The sequence below is a fragment of the Haliotis rufescens genome, unplaced genomic scaffold (genome assembly GCF_023055435.1).
Source record: "Haliotis rufescens isolate VD_foot unplaced genomic scaffold, xgHalRufe1.0.p SCAF_8, whole genome shotgun sequence".
Taxonomy (NCBI): Eukaryota; Metazoa; Mollusca; class Gastropoda; order Lepetellida; family Haliotidae; genus Haliotis; species Haliotis rufescens.
The window spans coordinates 1,853,810-1,876,752 of NW_025964372.1; the positions used below are offsets into that span (position 1 = coordinate 1,853,810).

Consider the following 22,943-nt stretch of genomic DNA (forward strand, 5'->3'; position numbering starts at 1 on the left):
CAAATCCTTTTAGAATATAATAAAATGACAGTCACTTCTAGATACTTTACATCTGCATGTAATAAATGTAGCTAACAATGAATCATTCATAACTTCAGAATCATCGTTGTCTTCATTGACAAAACAATATTCAGAGTACACATGTGCACAACGTATGATATTGTTGATCCCCGAAGAGCTCTATGATTCAAAATCAATGTTTGTCGAAAAGCCATTTTTGAGCAGAAATATCTTTTAGAAAAGTCGAGCTCAAACTGTTGCAGTCAAGCGCACCATGTGCTGTGTCAAGTGACTATGCAAGGCGGGTAATGTGTCCAATCAGGTGCAGTCGTAAAAATATGTCCCTTTCATTTTGTTGCAAAATTAATGACAGAAACGTGTGTTGCGATCTATTTATAAAGCTAAACATGTTAACGGAGCCAACAGGTTATCTTAACTAAGTATTTAAATTAGCACACAAAATGTATTAAATACACGGCAATTCTGCAATCAACATCGTGTTTCTGACAGGACGTGCAAGAGCGTAAGTGTGAACAGTATTATTCCTTTGGCTATCAACCTGTATTTGTTTCGTTTGTTGTAAAGTAGTATGGCTTCAGGGCACATATGTGCTGCTTGCGTTAAAAAAATGCAATCTTTAGTGACAAAATGCAAAACATATATGGACGGGCTCCGCCTTTGTTCTTCACTTAAAAATTAATTGTTTCCAGTGGTCAGGGCGTCTGAAAATGATCTTTGTCGAATGGATGACAAAAAGGCAGCAATGTGTGTTTGAGTTAATGATTAATATTGGCCACAGTCAGCAATATTCCAGCTCTGTCGCTGTGGTCAATGGTCGTACATAGTCTCAAATACACGACGATGAAGCTGTTATATTGTATTGGTCGTACACCGACATAGACACATCATCTAGAGTGTTACCTCTATTTTGTATGGGTCGTACACCAACATAGACACATCATCTAGAGTGTAACTGCTATTTTGTATTGGCCGCACACCGACATAGACACATCACCTAGAGTGTAACTGCTATTTTGTATGGGTCGTACACCGACATAGACACATCATCTAGAGTGTTACTGCTATTTTGTATTGGTCGTACACCGACATAGACACATCACCTAGAGTGTAACTGCTTTTTTGTATTGGTCGTGCACCGACATAGACACATCATCTAGAGTGTAACTGCTATTTTGTATGGGTCGTACACCGACATAGACACATCACCTAGAGTGTTACTGCTATTTTGTATTGGTCGTACACCGACATAGACACATCATCTAGAGTGTTACTGCTATCTTGTATTGGCCGTACACCGACATAGACACATCATCTAGAGTGTTACCTCTATTTTGTATTGGTCGTACACCAACATAGACACATCATCTAGAGTGTAACTGCTATTTTGTATGGGTCGTACACCGACATAAACACATCACCTAGAGTGTAACTGCTTTTTCGTATTGGTCGTACACCGACATAGACACATCACCTAGAGTGTTACTGCTATTTTGTATTGGTCGCACACCGACATAGACACATCACCTAGAGTGTAACTGCTATTTTGTATTGGTCCTACACCGACATAGACACATCACCTAGAGTGTAACTGCTATTTTGTATTGGTCCTACACCGACATAGACACATCACCTAGAGTGTAACTGCAATTTCGTATTGGCCGTACACCGACATAGACACATCACCTAGAGTGTTACTGCTATTTTGTATTGGCTGTACACCGACATAGACACATCACCTAGAGTGTTACTGCTATTTTGTATTGGCTGTACACCGACATAGACACATCAAATAGAGTGTTACTGCTATCTTGTATTGGTCGTACACCGACATTGACACATCACCTAGAGTGTAACTGCTATTTTGTATTGGCCGTTCACCGACATAGACACATCACCTAGAGTGTAACTGCTATTTTGTATTGGTCCTACACCGACATAGACACATCACCTAGAGTGTTACCTCAAATTTTGTATTGGTCGTACACCGACATAGACACATCGTCTTCAGTGTAACTGCTATTTTGTATTGGTCGTACACCGACATAGACACTTCACCTAGAGTGTTACTGCTATTTTGTATTGGTCGTACACCGACATAGACACATCACCTAGAGTGTTACCTCTATTTTGTATTGGTCGTACACCGACATAGACACATCACCTAGAGTGTAACTGCTATTTTGTATGGGTCGTACACCAACATAGACACATCACCTAGAGTGTTACCTCTATTTTGTATTGGTCGTACACCAACATAGACACATCACCTAGAGTGTTACTGCTATTTTGTATTGGTCGTACACCGACATAGACACATCACCTAGAGTGTTACCCCTATTTTGTATTGGTCGTACACCAACATAGACACATCATCTAGAGTGTAACTGCTATTTTGTATTGGTCGTACACCGACATAGACACATCATCTAGAGTGTTACTGCTATCTTGTATTGGTCGTACACCGACATAGACACATCATCTAGAGTGTTACCTCTATTTTGGATTGGCCGTACACCAACATAGACACATCATCTAGAGTGTAACTGCTATTTTGTATGGGTCGTACACCGACATAAACACATCACCTAGAGTGTAACTGCTTTTTTGTATTGGTCGTACACCGACATAGACACATCACCTAGAGTGTTACTGCTATCTTGTATTGGCCGTACACCGACATAGACACATCATCTAGAGTGTAACTGCTATTTTGTATTGGCCGTACACCGACATAGACACATCATCTAGAGTGTTACCTCTATTTTGGATTGGTTGTACACCAACATAGACACATCATCTAGAGTGTAACTGCTATTTTGTATGGGTCGTACACCGACATAAACACATCACCTAGAGTGTAACTGCTATTTTGTATTGGCTGTACACTGACATAGACACATCACCTAGAGTGTAACTGCTATTTTGTATTGGCTGTACACCGACATAGACACATCACCTAGAGTGTTACTGCTATTTTGTATTGGCTGTACACTGACATAGACACATCATCTAGAGTGTAACCGTTATTTTGTATGGGTCGTACACCAAACTAGACACACCAACTAGAGTGTTACTGCTATTTTGTATTGGCCGTACACCGACATAGATACGTCACCTAGAGTGTTACTGCTATTTTGTATTGGCCGTACACCGACATAGACACATCATCTAGAGTGTTACCTCTATTTTGTATTGGTCGTACACTGACATGGACACATCGTCTTGAGTGTAACTACTATTTTGTATTGGACATATCCCGAGAAAGCCATTGCATGTGGGTGATTTTATGTAGAAATACGTTCCACTATTTCCAGGAACCATGTCTCCTGTCCTGCTCCTGGGAATTGTGCTGTGTGTCAGGTAAGCCCACTCTTTTAACACTTTATTCATCTTCCTGCAAATCGCCTTTGGGCGTCTTGGGGCAGAACCACCAGTACCACAAATTGACTAAAATGATTTTAACCGATGCTTGAAGAGCAATATAAGAAAAGAAACCTTTGCATGTACGAAACGGGCGGACAATATTCAAAATACCATAAATCTCCGTTTATCCGGAAATTCCACCTACTGGACGTGAACTGTTATATACTAGTATATGCAACAGTGTGTATCACCACCATTGAGGGCACTCGCCAACAAGAAAATACACTACCTGTATCCAGCAAAAGCAGGAGGTGAGGTTTGTGTCTGATTTATGTGCTGGCGTACACAGCGCTCTTGTGGCACTCGCTTGTGACAATATCTACATCCAATACCTCACCTCAAACTGGAATGATGTTTCCTACCAGCTGGGGTATCTGATGTCTTCGGCAATGAACTACTCGTCTTGCTTGACTTCGAATCTTGAAATGATCCTGACCATTCATGGGAGAGGAACCATACTGCCTGCGTTACTTCAATGAGTGACCGAGGTTACAGCCTAGTAACTGACCTGCCTTACGTTCACCCAGCTATGTCCCAATCTCAATAACCACACATTGCTTAAGATATTCCAACAAAATCATTAGCCTCAACGTATCACAATTCTGACCAGCTGCTTTTGATTAACACCATCTACAGTACATCTGACAAAGTCTCATTTCCCCTAGCAAACGCCACATACATTTCATTAGCACTTCAAAAGAGCCCCTTTCAGAATTTGTACTTACATGCGGAATTGTCCTGAATTGTTCCTGTAACAACACTAAAACAGAAACACTGACGTGGTTGTAGACTGTTACCTGAGCATTTGGCACTCCATTACGTGATAATACTTCCATTATTTTCTAATGATTAATACAAATAAGATGTTGTTTTAGCCCATCCTTCGCTCAGAACTACGACCAAATATGGCAGGACATGCTGATGGGTGGTAGCGCCCCCCTCAACCCCACGCAGATCCTTTCGTACTTCAGAGCAATGATGAGACCAGGTACGTACATGTAGAACTCACTCACTGTTGCCTAAACATTGTTACGTGTTACAAGCTTCTGAGAAAGGCCTTGGCAATCAGGGATGATGAGTGAACCTTACAAGAAATCTGATCTTGACGCGATGACATGTGCGAGAGGTGTGCCATTGTCTCTTAAATAGGGGAAATTTCTACACAGTGCTCTCACCAGTCTAACGGCACTAGAGCATTACAGAATATTCCACATCAGTCCATGTTATTTCGGAAGTTTACATATCACGCCAGCATTTAAATATAGTCACTTCCTCAAAACTGCTCACATTAAAAAGTACTACATTCCTGACAACTTATCACAGTGTGAACACAATGCAATGAGCATCTACCGAATTTCAACCGAAACAACCGAAACATTTTGAAATAACGTCTTGTGCGGACGGAACTGTGTTTGGTGATGGAGCATACCACAACTGTGAGGTGAGGTGAGGTGAAATTGGGTTTAACGTCGCGTCCAAGTTTATTGCACTTATATAGCGACGTGCATGCACGTGTGTGTCTGTGGCTGCTTGTACTTGACCGGACTGATGCCGATTTATAGTGCTAGCTCACTGAGATACCATGCCGCAGTTTAACATGAATACCCCACTCAGACACAGTATACTGACTCCGAGCCGACCAGTCCTTGTTTTAGCCCCTTAATGTCGAGCGCCAGACAGGGTAACAACAAGTACCATCTTTTAACGTCTTTTGGTATGACGCGGCCGGGGATTGAACCCTGGACCTTCCGCTCTCCGGGCGGACGCTCTACCACAAGACCACGGAGGCGGCACCACAACTGTGAAAACGCATATAGAGAGAAAGTGCTCCAGAAACTTACAATAAATACACAATGTGTTTTCAGCTTTGCGGGTGTTATTGAGTATGCTTAACATTTGAAACCTCTGTCGTCCAAACATTTGAAACCTCTGTCGCCCAAACATTTGATACCTCTGTCGCCCAAACATTTGAAACCTCTGTCGCCCAAACATTTGAAACCTCTGTCACCCAAACATTTGAAACCTCTGTCACCAAAACATTTGAAACCTCTGTCGCCCAAACATTCAGTGCAGCAGCATCACATTCATCGCTTCGGTACCTCCAACCTTCGTGAAGCTACGAGAGTAGCCTCCCTTGAACCAAGTAGACAGTCATTAGAAATGTGGTCCTCATTCATGTCTACCGTGCCATCTTGCGTCATGAATCTTTGGTGTTCCACTCTGTCCGTTGCTCAAGCGTACTTACAAACAAATTTCATAACAAATTCAAAGAATGTGGTGACTCGTCTGAAAACAAATAGCTACTATACGTCGAACAGAAGTTGATCTATGCAATAATTATTGTTTATTTCAGAACCGAGGCGGCAGGTTCGAGTATTCGCTCGTCACGCCAAAGACCCAGGTTCGACATGGGTACAATGTATGAAGGCCATTTCTGGTGTCCTCCGCCGTGATATCTTGCTGAAATGTTGATACAAGCGGCGTAAAACTCAACTCACTCATTCATAATTTCAGCACCTGCTCCCGAAGATCCCACTGTTACGACCCGGGTAGACTTCAAGTTCTTCTGGAGAGAGGCATATACTGAGACGGAGAGGATAGCAGACGGCCTCTTCTCCTTCTTCGACGGCCAAAAGGATGAAATCTTCGATGGGAATGATCTACTTCCTCTGATGAACATTGGTGACAGGGATGGTAAGATTATGCCGCTGTAGAATTTGGGGGCACGGGTCCACCAGTCGTCCTAGGCACCGCGATTCGCTGTGCAGAGTTGCGTCCCTTGGACACGCCAGAAACCTATGATTGTGGGTTCGAATCCCGGTTCGCCCCGATTATGTTTCTAGGTTTGTCAGCACCATACCCGTGCTCGTGGGTTTCACCGAAGTGGTAAACGTCTGAGACCTGCATCACTTTGGACTTTCCTCCAACATTAAGCTGACACGCCGTGATATTACTGAAAATGTTAAAAGTGGCGTTAAACCCAACTCACTCACTCACTCAGGCTGTAGAATTGCCCCCAACCAGCAACCTATTCTTGATAGATCGGGTTGTCAGGCTCGGTGAATTGGTTGATTGCGTGTCATCGTACCCAGATGTCGTGGATCGCAGCTCACGATATCGATCACTGGATTGTCTATTCTCGATTCGATTAATAGCATCCCACATCTGAATTCCTCCACCGATCAGATCAGATCAGGAATACTGCTGTGTGGTGTCAGGCAACAAATACATACTTTTTAATTCAAATTGTGTGAGGTCGGTCGGGGAGCCTAGTGGTTAAAGCGTTCGCTCGGCACGCCGAAGACCCGGGTTCGATTCCCGACATGGGTACAATGTGTGAAGCCCATTTCTGGTGCCGTGTGTTGCTGGAATATTGCGTAAAGTGGCGTAAAACCATAACACTCACTCAACACTCAAATTGTGTGAGTGGAGGGTGCTACCGGTAGAGTAGGACATGCTTACCCTTTTCGCGAACACCTGGTGTCATCACTGATTTTCAGTGATCCATTCATATAATTTTCACCTATATGTTGCATTTCCTTTTCGTCGGATAATCGAGACTGGTTATTTTCTGGTGTTGACGTTTCATATTCTGACAGCCAGGTATGACATTTTATATAATATTTTAGTTGCTTTAACATTTTCTTTGTTCGTTGTTCCTTGTGCGGTTACAAATGGATACAATTCTTATACGTGGTTCTATTCTCAATTGTAGGCGACGGGGCTCTTAACAGGACTGAATTTGATTCCTACATGGATCTTGTAAGTATAGTATATTCATTGTATCAGTTTTGAGCTATAACATGATGGCCTGGTGGAGCAGATCATATAAATTGGCCCGTCTAAAATGGGATCGGTTGGTCAGGCTGTGTGACTTGGCTGTTTGCCAATCGTGACCAACTCGTGTTATTCCGGGAAAAGCCGAATAGCGACTCGTGCCCTTCTCGTGGCCATTTCTGCGACTGGGTTCCGTCTGAGCGCAAACTCGTTGCGTAATGATTCACCTATATTTCCCCCAAGTCATATATATTCCAGATGCTATTTAAAACACATTGGGACTTACGGTATTTATACAGTATGACTGAACACGTCTAACTGTGTATGGGTATATTTTTAGATGCAATATTATTTGTGTTTGTTTAGGCTTACCAATATGCCGGGAATCAACGCTTGTTTCCTAGCAACGCCCATCATGCCGCTGGCCAGGCCCACCAACACGGGAACAACCACCACCTCCACCACCTCCACCAAGGGAAGCCATTCTTTGGCTGAGACGTGAATAATGGAATAAATGTTTAATCTAGTTTTCAGGAATATTTCGTTATGACATCCCCATGTCCTATGTCGTAAGATCTATCCCCATGACAGTTGATACATTTAGAGGTGTCGAACGTACATTTGATACCTGTATTTGTACACATGACGTCAGAGTACTTGATATAGTAGCCAAATGTTAAGCAGTGATCACGTCAATTTCATCATCATCTTCTTCTTCTTGGGGGCACGGGTGGCCCAGTCGTCTTAGGCGCCGCGATTCGCTGTGCAGAGTTGCGTCCCTTGGGCACGCCAGAAACCTATGATTGTGGGTTCGAATCCCGGTTCGCCCCGATTATGCTTCTAGGTTTGTCAGCACCATACCCGTGCTCGTGGGTTTCACCGAAGTGGTCAACGTCTGAGACCTGCATCACTTCGGGCTTTCCTCTCACATGACACGCCATGATATAACTGGAATACTATTAAAAGCGGCGTTAAACCCAACTCACTCACTCACACTCTTCTTCTTCATCATTTTGATCATCAGCATTCCAAATGATAGCCACAGGTACGGTGGGGTAGTCCAGTGGTTACAGCGTTCCCTCGTGCTTGTTGTTTAACGCCGTACTCAGCAATATTCCAGCTATATGACGGCGGTCTGTAAATAATTGAGTCTGGACCAGACAATCCAGTGATGAATATCATGAGCATCGATCCACACAATTGGGATCAATGACATGCATCAACCAAGTCAGCGAGCCTGACAACCCGATCCCGTTAGTCGCATCACACGACAAGCATAGTCGCCTTTTACCACAGGAATGGGTTGCTGAAGACCAATTCTACTCCGGATCTTCACGGGTCTTGGGATAAGACCTTTTATAAGACCATACTACACAGCTTTGTGTTGACCAGAGGGGTTGGTAACTAGAGAATTCAGCTACAAGCTGTTAGGTACCAACCAGCGTCAGTACTTTATAAAAGGAAAGGGATGTGACGAGGTCAATTCACCAAGTTCGTTCGGGCACAATTTCAACAATGTTCACTGGAAATAGAAAACTTTGGCATTGACATACCCCGTTGACAAAACGGTCGCGATCTGATTGGCTATAAATAATATATTCAAATAATATATAAATATATGTTATATATAATATTTTCTACATTGTCTGCTAAATGAATGACGGATTTCAGTCGGTGTATATCCTGGCCAAACGGAGCACGGATAGTATTTGTCCTATAACAGCTGACACTTCGTGATATAACGGAAAATGACGCCTACGCGTGGGGTTCTGCTCATGCTATCAACCACCGGTTTTCCGTCTGGTTCGAGCCTAGTCATCTGACATCCCAGTGGTTTAATCTGTAAAGTATCACATTCCACAAGAGTTGTGTCCCTTGGGCACGCCAGAAACCTATGATTGAGGGTTCGAATCCCGGTTCGCCCAGATTATGTTTCTAGGTTTGTCAGCACCATACCCGTGCTCGTGGGTTTCACCAAAGTGGTAAACGTCTGAGACCTGCATCAGTTCGGGCTTTCCTCCCATATTAAGCTGAAACGCCGTGATATAACTGGAATACTGTTAAAAGCGGCGTTAAACCCAACTCACTCTCTCACTAACTCACACTTTCCACAAGCTATTAAACAAACTGGAGAAACTTCCAAGAAGAAGCAAAAGTAAAGCATATATAGAAAGGTGTGTTGCGATCTATTTATAAAGTTAAACATGTTAACGGAGCCAACAGGTTATCTTAACTAAGTATTAAAATTAGCACACAGACTGTGTTAAATACACGGCAATTCTGCAATCAACATCGTGTTTCTGACAGGACGTGCAAGAGCGTAAGTGTGAACAGTATTATTCCTTTGGCTATCAACCTGTATTTGTTTCGGTTGTTGTAAAGTAGTATGGCTTCAAGGCACATATGTGCTGCTTGCGTTAAAAAATGCAATCTTCAGTGACAAAATGCGATCTTCAGTGACAAAATGAGATCTTCAGTGCAAAAATGCAATCTTTAGTGCAAAAATGCGATCTTCAGTGACAAAATGTGATCTTAAGTGCAAAAATGCAATCTTCAGTGACAAAATGTGATCTTAAGTGCAAAAATGCAATCTTCAGTGACAAAATGCGATCTTCAGTGACAAAATGTGATCTTAAGTGCAAAAATGCGATCTTCAGTGACAAAATGTGATCTTAAGTGCAAAAATGCAATCTTCAGTGACAAAATGCGATCTTCAGTGACAAAATGTGATCTTCAGTGACAAAATGTGATCTTCAGTGACAAAATGTGATCTTCAGTGACAAAATGCAATCTTCAGTGACAAAATGTGATCTTCAGTGACAAAATGTGATCTTCAGTGACAAAATGCAATCTTCAGTGACAAAATGCGATCTTCAGTGACAAAATGTGATCTTCAGTGACAAAATGCAATCTTCAGTGACAAAATGCAATCTTCAGTGACAAAATGCGATCTTCAGTGACAAAATGCGATCTTCAGTGACAAAATGCGATCTTCAGTGACAAAATGCAATCTTCAGTGACAAAATGCAATCTTCAGTGACAAAATGCGATCTTCAGTGACAAAATGCGATCTTCAGTGACAAAATGCGATCTTCAGTGACAAAATGCGATCTTCAGTGACAAAATGCGATCTTCAGTGACAAAATGCGATCTTCAGTGACAAAATGCGATCTTCAGTGACAAAATGCAATCTTCAGTGACAAAATGCAATCTTCAGTGACAAAATGCAATCTTCAGTGACAAAATGCAAAACATATATGAACGGGCTCCGCCTTTGTTCTTCACTTAAAAATTAATTGTTTCCAGTGGTCGAGGCGTCTGAAAATGATCTTTGTCGAATTGAGGACAAAAAGGCAGCAATGTGTGTTTGAGTTAATGATTAATATTGGCCGCAGTCAGCAATATTCCAGCTCTGTCGCTGTGGTCAATGGTCGTACATAGACTCAAATACACGACGATGAAGCTGTTATATTGTATTGGTCGTACACCGACATAGACACATCATCTAGAGTGTTACTGCTATTTTGTATTGGTCATACACCGACATAGACACATCACCTAGAGTGTAACTGCTATTTTGTATTGGTCATACACCGACATAGACACACCAACTAGGGTGTTACTGCTATTTTGTATGGGTCGTACACCGACATAGACACATCATCTAGAGTGTAACTGCTATTTTATTACGGTCGTACACCGACATAGACACACCAACTAGAGTGTAACTGCTATTTTGTATGGGTCGTACACCGACATAGACACACCAACTAGAGTGTAACTGCTATTTTGTATGGGTCGTACACCGACATAGACACACCAACTAGAGTGTAACTGCTATTTTGTATGGGTCGTACACCGACATAGACACACCAACTAGAGTGTAACTGCTATTTTGTATGGGTCGTACACCGACATAGACACACCAACTAGAGTGTAACTGCTATTTTGTATGGGTCGTACACCGACATAGACACACCAACTAGAGTGTAACTGCTATTTTGTAATGGTCGTACACCGACATAGACACATCATCTAGAGTGTAACTGCTATTTTGTAATGGTCGTACACCGACATAGACACACCAACTAGAGTGTAACTGCTATTTTGTATTGGTCGTACACCGACATAGACACATCATCTAGAGTGTAACTGCAATTTTGTATGGGTCGCACACCGACATAGACACACCATCTAGAGTGGTACCTCTCTTTTGTATTGAGCGTACACTGACATAGACACACCAACTAGAGTGTAACTGCTATTTTGTATGGGTCGTACACCGACATAGACACACCAACTAGAGTGTAACTGCTATTTTGTATTGGTCGTACACCGACATAGACACACCAACTAGAGTGTAACTGCTATTTTGTATTGGTCGTACACCGACATAGACACATCACCTAGAGTGTAACTGCTATTTTGTATTGGTCGTACACCGACATAGACACACCAACTAGAGTGTAACTGCTATTTTGTATGGGTCGCACACCGACATAGACACATCATCTAGAGTGGTACCTCTCTTTTGAATTGATCGTACACTGACATAGACACACCAACTAGAGTGTAACTGCTATTTTGTATGGGTCGTACACCGACATAGACACACCAACTAGGGTGTTACTGCTATTTTGTATGGGTCGTACACCGACATAGACACACCAACTAGAGTGTAACTGCTATTTTGTATGGGTCGTACACTGACATAGACACACCAACTAGAGTGTTACTGCTATTTTGTATGGGTCGTACACCGACATAAACACACCAACTAGAGTGTAACTGCTATTTTGTATGGGTCGTACACCGACATAGACACACCAACTAGGGTGTAACTGCTATTTTGTATGGGTCGTACACCGACATAGACACACCAACTAGAGTGTTACTGCTATTTTGTATTGGTCGTACACCGACATAGACACACCAACTAGAGTGTAACTGCTATTTTGTATGGGTCGTACACCGACATAGACACATCACCTAGAGTGTAACTGCTATTTTGTATTGGTCGCACACCGACATAGACACATCATCTAGAGTGGTACCTCTATTTTGTATGGGTCGTACACCGACATAGACACATCAACTAGAGTGTAACTGCTATTTTGTATGGGTCGTACACCGACATAGACACATCAACTAGAGTGTAACTGCTATTTTGTATGGGTCGTACACCGACATAGACACACCAACTAGAGTGTTACTGTTATTTTGTATGGGTCGTACACCGACATAGACACACCAACTAGAGTGTAACTGCTATTTTGTATGGGTCGTACACCGACATAGACACACCAACTAGGGTGTAACTGCTATTTTGTATTGGCCGTACACCGACATAGACACACCAACTAGAGTGTAACTGCTATTTTGTATGGGTCGTACACTGACATAGACACACCAACTAGAGTGTAACTGCTATTTTGTATTGGTCGTACACCGACATAGACACACCAACTAGAGTGTAAATGCTATTTTGTATGGGTCGCACACCGACATAGACACACCATCTAGAGTGGTACCTCTATTTTGTATGGGTCGTACACCGACATAGACACACCAACTAGAGTGTTACTGCTATTTTGTATTGGTCGTACACCGACATAGACACACCAACTAGAGTGTAACTGCTATTTTGTATTGGTCGTACACAGACATGGACACATCACCTAGAGCGTAACTGCTATTTTGTATTGGTCGCACACCGACATAGACACATCATCTACAGTGGTACCTCTATTTTGTATTGGTCGTACACCGACATAGACACACCAACTAGAGTGTAACTGCTATTTTGTATGGGTCGTACACCGACATAGACACATCATCTAGAGTGTTACTGCTATTTTGTATGGGTCATTCACCGACATAGACACACCAACTAGAGTGTAACTGCTATTATGTATGGGTCGTACATCGACATAGACACACCAACTGGAGTGTAACTGCTATTTTGTATTGGTCGCACACCGACATAGACACATCACCTAGAGTGTAACTGCTATTTTGTATTGGATATATCCCCAGAAAGCCATTGCATGCGGGCGACTTTATGTAGAAATGCTTCCACTATTTCCAGGACCCATGTCTCCTGTCCTGCTCCTGGGAATTGTGCTGTGTGTCAGGTAAGCCCACTGATTTAACACTTTATTCATCTTCTTGCAAATCGCCTTTGGGCGTCTTGGGACAGAACCACCAGTACCACAAATTGACTAAAATGATTTTAACCGATGCTTGAAGAGCAATATAAGAAAAGAAACCTTTGCATGTACGAAACGGGCGGACAATATTCAAAATACCATCAAACTCCGTTCATCCGGAAATTCCACCCACTGGACGTGAACTGTTATATACTAGTATGTGTAACAGTGTGTATCACCACCATTGAGGGCACTCGCCAACAAGAAGATACACTACCTGTATCCAGCAAAAGCAGGAGGTGAGGTTTGTGTCTGATTTATGTGCTGGCGTACACAGCGCTCTTGTGGCACTCGCTTGTGACAATATCTACATCCAATACCTCACCTCAAACTGGAATGATGTTTCCTACCAGCTGGGGTATCTGATGTCTTTGGCAATGAACTACTCGTCTTGCTTGACTTCGAATCTTGAAATGATCCTGACCATTCATGGGAGAGGAACCATACTGCCTGCGTTACGTCAATGAGTGACCGAGGTTACAGCCTAGTAACTGACCTGCCTTACGTTCACCCAATCTCAATAACCACACATTGCTTGAAATCTTCCAACAAAATCATTAGCCTCAACGTACCACAATTCTGACCAGCTGCTTTTGATTAACACCATCTACAGTACATCTGACAAAGTCTCATTTCCCCCAGCAAACGCCACATACATTTCATTAGCACTTCAAAAGAGCCCCTTTCAGAATTTGTACTTACATGCGGAATTGTCCTGAATTGTTCACTGTCTCGGTTCGTAAATCCTGCGTAGTGTTGGACGCTGGCAGGAATGCAGTGTTTCCAGGTATATATCCAATCCGCACAAGACGTTAAAGGTCTCGATCGTCCTGCGATTGGACTCTTGTATATATGTACCGCCAACCTTCAAGAAACTGTCCGATGCCGAAATTTCTCGAACGATTAAGTCTGTCATGTTTGCTCCAGACCACTGAAATCTGGTCACGACAGCACTCGACTTTTAGTAGCGCTTAAACCATTTGCCGCCACTGAAAATTACTACAAATAAACTTACAACGATCTCTACTGCACCATCAGTAAGACCACCAACTGAAAATGGACGATGGCCTGAGTGTAGTATTAGTTGTTCACTGGGCTTCACTGGGTGAATGTCCTGTTGTTGTTGTTGTTGTTGTTGTTGTTGTTGTTGTTGTTTGTCTCCTCTCCGCGGTAGGTGGGGGGCGGTCGGGTAGCCTAGTGGTTAAAGCGTTCGCTCGTCACGCCGAAGACCCGGGTTCGATACCAGACATGGGTAGAATGTGTGAAGCCCATTTCTGGTGTCCCCCGCCGTGATATTGATTGCATATTGCTAAAAGCGGCGTAAAACCACACTCACTCACTCATAATTACCTCCCCTCAGAAACAACAGTGTATGTCATGAGTCAATAACATATCCTGCCTGTAACGACACTGAAACAGAAACACCGACGTGGTTGTAGACTGTTACCTGAGCATTTGTCCCTCCATTACGTGATAATACTTCCATTATTTTCTAATGGTTTATACAAAAAAGATGTTGTTTTAGCCCATCCTTCGCTCAGAACTACGACCAAATATGGCAGGACATGCTGATGGGTGGTAGCGCCCCCCTCACCACCACGCAGATGGGGTTGTACTTCAGAGCAATGATGAGACCAGGTACGTACACGTAGAACTCACTCACTGTTGCCTAAACATTGTTACGTGCTACAAGCTTCTGAGAAAGGCCTTGGCTATCAGGGATGATGAGTGATCTTCACAAGAAATCTGGTCATGACGTGATGACATGTGCGAGAGGTGTGCCCTTGTCTCTTGAACAGGGGAAATTTCTACACAGTGCTCACACCAGTCTAATGGCACTAGAGCATTACAGAATATTCCAAATCAGGCCATGTTATTTCGGAAGTTTACATATCACACCAGCATTTAAATATAGTCACTTCCTCAAAACTGCTTACATTAAAAAGTACTACATTCCTGACAACTTATCACAGTCTGAACACAATGCAATGAGTGTCTACCGAAACAACAGAAACGTCTTGTGCGGACGGGACTGTGTTTGGTGATGAGGGCGGCGGTAGTGTCTTAACTTCGTTAAGCGTCAAGTGGTACCCTGCTACAATTACCTAAACGTATTGTTGTTCCTTGTCGTCATGGTCAGTTAAGCCATGACTTCGCATCTCGCCTGGTCAGCATCGGGTTAGCTTACTCCGAACTGTCCCCATTAGCATATATACTCGCATAAAAAAGAAACGCAACATCAGCTTTATACTCACATTAGTTTCACTTACTCTTAAGTCAATCTATCAATACGCGACAGGATCAGACAAGCCAGGCTCGTCAATGAGTGGGGAACTTAGAACGGTCGGGGTTCGACTCGATCGACTGCAATCCGCGCTCTCCTCTCCTTATGTTGACGGTATCATTTTAAAGTTTTCGGTATCATTTTAAAGTTTTGGGGCCTGGACTGTCTTTGTCAAATGTCCTCATAGATCATTTTAATTGGCTAAGAATAATATCAGACCATGAACTCGTGTTTGTGTCGTGATTGGAAAACTATCGGAACCTACTAACCGATTTTGTAAAATGAATAGCAATATGTGCTGCAATCTGATTGGTTGTTAAACGTTGTAAACGGGGATTATAAAATGAATGGCACTGTGTGCTGCAATCTGATTGGTTGTTACACGTTGTTAACTGGGATTATAAAATGAATAGCAACATGTGCTGAAATCTGATCAGTTGTTAAACGTTGTTAACTGGGATTATAAAATGAATGGCGCTGTGTGCTGCAATCTGCTTGGTTGTTACACGTTGATAACTGGGATTATAAAATGAATGGCAACATGTGCTGCAATCTGACTGGTTGATAAACGTAATTAATCGGCGGCATTCGAATCCCTGAAACCTTCTGGACTATTTACTGACTATAAATACTATTTTCTTGATAAGCGTCACTTCTTTCTCAATCCTAAATTTAAAAAGAGGCTACTCAGGGGCAACACGGAAGCACGTGACATTAACCATTGTATCATGACGCCATCTCACTCCAAATTACGTCATAGCATTCCAGGGCATACCACAATTGTGAAAGCGCATATAAATTCACAATGTGTTTTCAGCTTTTCGGGTGTTATTGAGTATGCTTAACATTTGAAACCTCTGTCGCCCAAACATTTGAAACCTCTGTCGCCCAAACATTTGAAACCTCTGTCGCCCAAACATTTGAAACCTCTGTCAACAAAACATTTGAAACCTCTGTCGCCCAAACATTCAGTGCAGCAGCATCACATTCTTCGCCTCGGTACTTCCAACCTTGAACTACGATAGTAGCCTCCCTTGAACCAAGTAGACAGTCATTAGAAATGTGGTCCTCATTCATATCTACCGTGCTATCTTGCGTCATGAATCTTTGGTGTTCCACTCTGTCCGTTGCTCAATCGTAATAACCAACAAATTTCCTAACAAATTCAAAGAATGTGGTGACTCGTCTGAAAACAAATAGCTACTATACGTCAAACAGAACTTGATCTATGCGATAATTATCTTTTATTTCAGAACCGAGGCGGCAGGTTCGAGTATTCGCTCGTCACGCCGAAGACCCAGGTTCGACATAGGTACAATGTATGAAGGCCATTTCTGGTGTCCTCCGCCGTGATATCTTGCTGAAATGTTGATACAAGCGGCGTAAAACTCAACTCACTCATTCATAATTTCAGCACCTGCTCCCGAAGATCCCACTGTTACGACCCGGGTAGACTTCAAGTTCTTCTGGAGAGAGGCATATACTGAGACGGAGAGGATAGCAGACGGCCTCTTCTCCTACTTCGACGGCCACAAGGATGAAATCATCGATGGAAATGATCTACTTCCTCTGATGAATATTGCTGACACCAATGGTAAGTTTATGCCGCTGTAGAATTGGGGGGCACGAGTGGCCCAGTCATCTAAGGCGCTGCGATTTGCTGTGCAGAGTTGCGTCCCTTGGACACGCCAGAAACCTATGATTGTGGGTTCGAATCCCTGTTCGCCCCGATTGTTTCTAGGTTTGTCAGCACCATACCCGTGCTCGTGGGTTTCACCGAAGTGGTAAACGTCTGAGACCTGCATCACTTCGGACTTTCTTCTCACATTAAGCTGACACGCCGTGATATAACTCGAATAATGTTAAAAGCGGCGTTAAACCCAACTCACTGACTCACTTCCTATCGTCCGCGCTCATGTGAGGTGCACCAGCCCTGCCTTTTTTAAGGCTGCAACCCAATTTTGTACTCCCGATGCCGAGTCCTGTTAGCGGCGTTAAACCCAACTCACACACTTTGTCTGTTCTCGATTCGATTAATAGCATCCCACATCTGAATTCCTCAACCGATCAGATCAGATCAGGAATACTGCTGTGTGGCGTCAGGCATACTTTTTAATTCAAATTGTGTGGGGGCGTTCGGGTAGCCGAGTGGTTAAAGCGTTCGCTCGTCACGCCGAAGACCCGGGTTCGATTCCCGACATGGGTACAATGTGCCAAGCCCATTTCTGGTGTCCCCCACCGTGATATTGCTGGACTATTGCTAAAACTATAACACTCACTCAACACTCAAATTGTATGAGTGGTGAGCGCTACCGGTAGAGTAGGGTATGCTTACCCTTTTCGCGAACACCTGGTGTCATCACTGATTTTCAGTGATCCATTCATATAATTAACACCGATATGTTGCATTTACACACAATGGAATCCTTTTCGTCGGATAATCGAGACTGGTTATTTTCTGGTATTGCCGTTTCATATTCTGACAGCCAGGTATGACATTTTATATTATATTTTAGTTGCTTTTACATTTTCTTTGTTCGTTGTTCCTTGTGCGGTTACAAATGGATACAATGCTTATACGTGGTTCTATTCTAACTTGTAGGCGACGGTGTTCTTAACAGGACTGAATTTGATTCCTACATGGATCTTGTAAGTATAGTATATTCACTGTATCAGTTTTGAGCTGTAACATGATGGCCTGGTGGAGCAGATCATATAAAGTGGCCCGACTGGGATCGGTTGGTCAGGCTGTGTGACTTGGCTGATTGCCAACTCGTGTTATTCTGGGACTAGCCGAATAGCGACTCGTGCCCTTATCGTGGCCATTTCTGCGACTGGGTTCCGTCTGAGCGCAAACTCGTTGCGTAAAGATTCACCTATATTTCCCCCATGTCATATATATTTCAGATGCTATTTAAAACACATCGGGACTTACGGTATTTATACAGTATGACTGAACACGTCTAACTGTGTATGGGTATATTTTTAGATGCAATACATGTAAAATAAAAAAAGATTCCTGAGGGATTCTTTGACCGAAGAACTTGAAGTCATACGTTCATTCTGATTGGATTTTCGTATTTTCGCACATCACATTCATCGACAGGGGGACGAGTCTTCTTGCAGGTTACGGAAATGGACGAGTGGTGCTGATTGTATGTTACTGTGCCACGATGACGTGGATGGTTGCTCTGGCAATGAGTTTGCCTGGTCCCGAGTAGATTTCCACATCTGACGTCAGTTCACTCACTTTGAAATGACAACGTTGGAAAATGATCACTGCACATAAAGGAATACTTTGTTCAGGGGTAATGTAAATGCATTTTTGCTGCTTCATGTCTGAAATTGTTAATTCTCGATCAATATTATTTGCGTTTGTTCAGGCTTACGATTACGCCGGGAACCAACGCTTGTTGCCTAGCAACGCCCATCATGCCCCTGGCCAGGCCCACCAACACGGGAACAACCACCACCACCTCCACCAAGGGAAGCCATTCTTTGGCTGAGACGTGAATTATGGAATAAATGTTTAATCTAGTTTTCAGGAATATTTCGTTAGGACATCCCCATGTCCCATGTCGTAAGATCCATCCCCATGACAGTTGATACATTTAGAGGTGTCGAACGTACATTTGATACCTGTATTTGTACACATGGCGTCAGAGTACTTGATATAGTAGCCAAATGTTAAGCTGTGTTCACGTAAATTTCATTAATCATGATCTTCTTCATCATTTTGATCATCGTCATTCCAAATGATGGCCACAGGCACGGCATCTTCCCGAGGCAAGGGAATTAACTGACTATAAAAGTCCAGTTTCCACCCTTGCCGAACTAGGCTGGTATTATGGAGTTACATTTTGGCTGGACTAACGAATCAATGCATAGTCCAATCAAAATCGCGCACCGAAATCCTTTGTAAACTGTCATGCAGAGTTCGGTCGATTGCAGGATTTGCAAAGCATGTGCACGGCCAACTCGTTGTCAGCAGATATTTTCCAAATATTTTCATGTTTTTAATCAAGGTACGCACGTGATTTGATACATTTCGCGATGTAAGACCCGTTTTATCACAATACAGATCTTGATTATCGATCAGATCGTCCTGACTTGGCGCCGCCATTTTGTGTGAAGCAAACGCAAGTGATACGAGAGGTGGAATCTGATAGGTCCATAGGAGAGGCTTAGAAGGGACATAACTGGTAATAGCCACTGGTGGCGCTACGATCGAGCCCAGTAATTCCAGCCTAGTTCGGCAAGGGTGGAAACTGGACTTTTAAAGTCAGTTAACTCTCTTGCCTCGGGAAGATGCAGGCACGGTGGGTTAGTCCAAAGGTTACAGCGTTCCCTCGTCACCCTGAAAGTTGTTGGCTGGTTGGTGTGTTTGTTGTTTAACGCCGCACTCAGCAATATTCCAGCTATATGACGGCGGTCTGTAAATAACTGAGTCTGGACCAGACAATCCAGTGATGAATATCATGAGCATCGATCCACACAATTGGGATCAATGACATGCATCAACCAAGTCAGCGAGCCTGACCACCCGATCCCGTTAGTTGACACGTGATAAGTCAGTGCGCACTTTCGTCAGACTGTTGTTAAATGTGATTCTTATCCAAATCTGTGTACACCACGAGGTGAGGTGAGGTGAGGTGAGGTGAGGTGAGGTGAGGTGAGGTTTAACGCAGCGTTTTAGATTATTAAACAGTACTTATACGTGTGTGTGCGTGCGTGTGTGCGAGCGTGCGTGCTTGCGTGCGTGCGTGCGTGCGTACGTGCGTGCGTGCGTGCGTGCGTACGTGCGTGTCGTGCTCCGCACTCGTTCCAGTTAGTGCTAGCCCAATGAGATACCATGCCGCAGTTTAACATGGATACCCCACTGACACATGATATGTAACAAGTACCACCTTTGAGGCTCTCCTGGCGGACGCTCTATCTACTAGACCACGGAAGCCTTTGTGAGACGTGAGATGAATGGTCTACAGAATTTGGCGTCCCAAATGATGAACAATTTGAGATATGATTTGTTTGTTTGTTTGTTGTTTAACGCCGCACTAAGCAATATTCAAGCTATATGACGGCGATCTGTAAGTATTCGAGTCTGCACCAGACAATCCAGTGACTGACATCATGAGCATCGATCCACGCAATTGGGATACGATGACATGCATCAATCAAGTCAGCGAGCCTGACCACCCGATCCGGTTAGTCGCATCACACGACAAGCAAAGTCGCCTTTTACGACAGGAAGGGGTTGTTGAAGACCAATTCTACTCCGGATCTTCACGGGTCTTGGGGTATGACCTTTTATTAGACCAAACTACACGGCTTTGTGTTGACCACAGGGGTTGGTAACTCAAGAAATCAGCTACAAGGTGTTAGGTACCAACCAGCGTCAGTACTTTATAAAAGGAAAGGGATGTGACGAGGTCAATTCACCAAGTTCGTTCGGGGACAGTTTCAACAATGTTCACTGGAAATAGAAAACTTTGGCCTTGACATACCCCAGTTGACAAAACGGTCGCGATCTGAAATAATACATTCAAATAATATATAAATATATATCATATATAATTTATTTTTCTACATTGTCTGCTAAATGAATGATGGATTTCAGTGCGGGTATATCCTGGCCAATGTCTTGACCAAACGGAGCACGGATAGTATGTGTCCTATAAAAGCTGACACCTCGTGATATAACGGAAAAATGGCCTCTAAACATTCACTCACTCGCCACTGTGTCACGGATCTAGCTACCCGTCGTCACTTGAAAATCAAAGTACATACGACAGAAGAAAGGTAACCGTTGGTTACGAGTATGATTCATACGGTGCCCAGCTTAGAGCTAGTGAGTGAGTTGGGTTTAACGTCGCTTTAACAGTATTCCAGTTATATCACGGCGTGTCAGCTTAATGTGGGAGGAAAGCCCGAACTGATGCAGGTCTCAGAGTGAGTGAGTGAGTGAGTTGGGTTTAACGCCGCTTTTAACAGTATTCCAGTTATATCACGGCGTCTCAGCTTAATGTGGGGGGAAAGCCCAAAGTGATGCAGGTCTCAGACGTTTACCACTTCGGTGAAACCCACGAGCACGGGTATGGTGCTGACAAACCTAGAAGCATAATCGGGACGAACCTGGATTCGAACCCACAATCATAGATTTCTGGCGTGCCCAAGAGACGCAACTCTGCACAGCGAATTGCGGTGCCTAAGACGACTGGGCCACCCGTGTCCCCGCCAAGCCCCCCATCAAGAAGCCTATCATACTGTGTTTAGCTTCTTATCTCGTCTCCTTGATCATAGGAGAGGTGAAAATGGGGTTTAACGTCGCGGTCTTATTGCACTTATATAGCGACGTGCATGTACAGTACTTGTTTTAGCCCCTTAATGCCGATCGCCAGGCAGGGTAACAACAAGTACCATATTTTAACGTCTTTTGGTATGAACATGCTTGGTTAAAAGTACACTTAATGTAGCTTTGCATTATGTGTTATTTGAGAAATCTATGTTTCATCATGTTTTGTCATTATTTCTATGACCTGTTATCCATACAGTAACAGTGTTGTGTCCAAGCAGGACAAAAACAGGCTGCGATAAAATGCAATATACATCTGTGGATGGATATTTTATCAATTCTTTTTAATAAAAAAATTGTAACCATTATTTTGAGTAGCGAAGACATCATTTATCTAATCGTGAGTGAATGGTGGTCTTGTGGAAGGAGAGGTCAATGGTTCGATCTTCTATCCGCGTCACACCAAAAGACGTTGAAAGATGGTACTCGAGTCAGTCTAACGTGTCCATAAGCAGTATTAAAGCGCGGCATGGTATCTCAGTGGGCTGGCTCTACAAAACCGGACTAGTACAAGCAGACACACATGCACGCACGCACGCACGCACGCACACACACACAAACACGGAGCACTACCATCTCACTACCATATAGTAATGATACCAAGAAAGAAAGACACACAATAAAAGAAGTGAAACATGTTGACCGACCGATCCCATCCCAATGCAGTCACACGCGCCTGGCATCCGGGTCACCTGAACAAATGGCGAGTCTATGGCGAGACCCCTGATTATTAAACACCCATAGATTTCCATTGACGCTAGTGTTGTATGCTCGTTGTCGTGGCTTACCCATATGCTGCTAACGCCATTTCAGTATCATTATTATTGTGAATTGTTACATATGCATTACTTAGAAGTTGATGGATGACAATTAACGT

The 22,943-nt window shown here is 43.3% G+C and overlaps 2 protein-coding genes across 2 annotated transcripts; both read left to right on the forward strand.

The window, feature by feature from the left end:
- The first annotated feature begins 411 nt into the window (after positions 1 to 411).
- On the forward strand, positions 412 to 7,748 carry LOC124144664. Its single transcript, XM_046514199.1, has 6 exons — positions 412 to 523; positions 3,336 to 3,381; positions 4,320 to 4,432; positions 5,959 to 6,138; positions 7,160 to 7,206; positions 7,588 to 7,748. Exons 2-6 carry the CDS (start codon positions 3,341 to 3,343, stop codon positions 7,714 to 7,716), a joined length of 510 nt encoding a protein of 169 aa, XP_046370155.1. The 5' UTR covers positions 412 to 523; positions 3,336 to 3,340; the 3' UTR covers positions 7,717 to 7,748.
- Positions 7,749 to 9,428: 1,680 nt separating this feature from the next.
- On the forward strand, positions 9,429 to 19,252 carry LOC124144640. The gene is made up of 6 exons (XM_046514169.2): positions 9,429 to 9,541; positions 13,310 to 13,355; positions 14,956 to 15,068; positions 17,129 to 17,308; positions 18,317 to 18,363; positions 19,098 to 19,252. The coding sequence occupies exons 2-6, from the start codon at positions 13,315 to 13,317 to the stop codon at positions 19,218 to 19,220; spliced, it is 504 nt and encodes a 167-aa protein (XP_046370125.1). The 5' UTR covers positions 9,429 to 9,541; positions 13,310 to 13,314; the 3' UTR covers positions 19,221 to 19,252.
- The last annotated feature ends 3,691 nt before the right edge of the window (positions 19,253 to 22,943 follow it).

Bases quoted from the DNA above. Each gene is read 5' to 3' on its own strand.
- LOC124144640 (XM_046514169.2), top strand. From the start codon at position 13,315: ATGTCTCCTGTCCTGCTCCTGGGAATTGTGCTGTGTGTCAG. The intron at 15,069-17,128 runs GTACGTACACGT...TCATAATTTCAG, and splicing joins CAGAGCAATGATGAGACCAG to CACCTGCTCCCGAAGATCCC. The intron at 17,309-18,316 runs GTAAGTTTATGC...TCTAACTTGTAG, and splicing joins GAATATTGCTGACACCAATG to GCGACGGTGTTCTTAACAGG.
- LOC124144664 (XM_046514199.1), top strand. From the start codon at position 3,341: ATGTCTCCTGTCCTGCTCCTGGGAATTGTGCTGTGTGTCAG. The intron at 3,382-4,319 runs GTAAGCCCACTC...ATGTTGTTTTAG, and splicing joins GGAATTGTGCTGTGTGTCAG to CCCATCCTTCGCTCAGAACT. The intron at 7,207-7,587 runs GTAAGTATAGTA...GTGTTTGTTTAG, and splicing joins TTGATTCCTACATGGATCTT to GCTTACCAATATGCCGGGAA.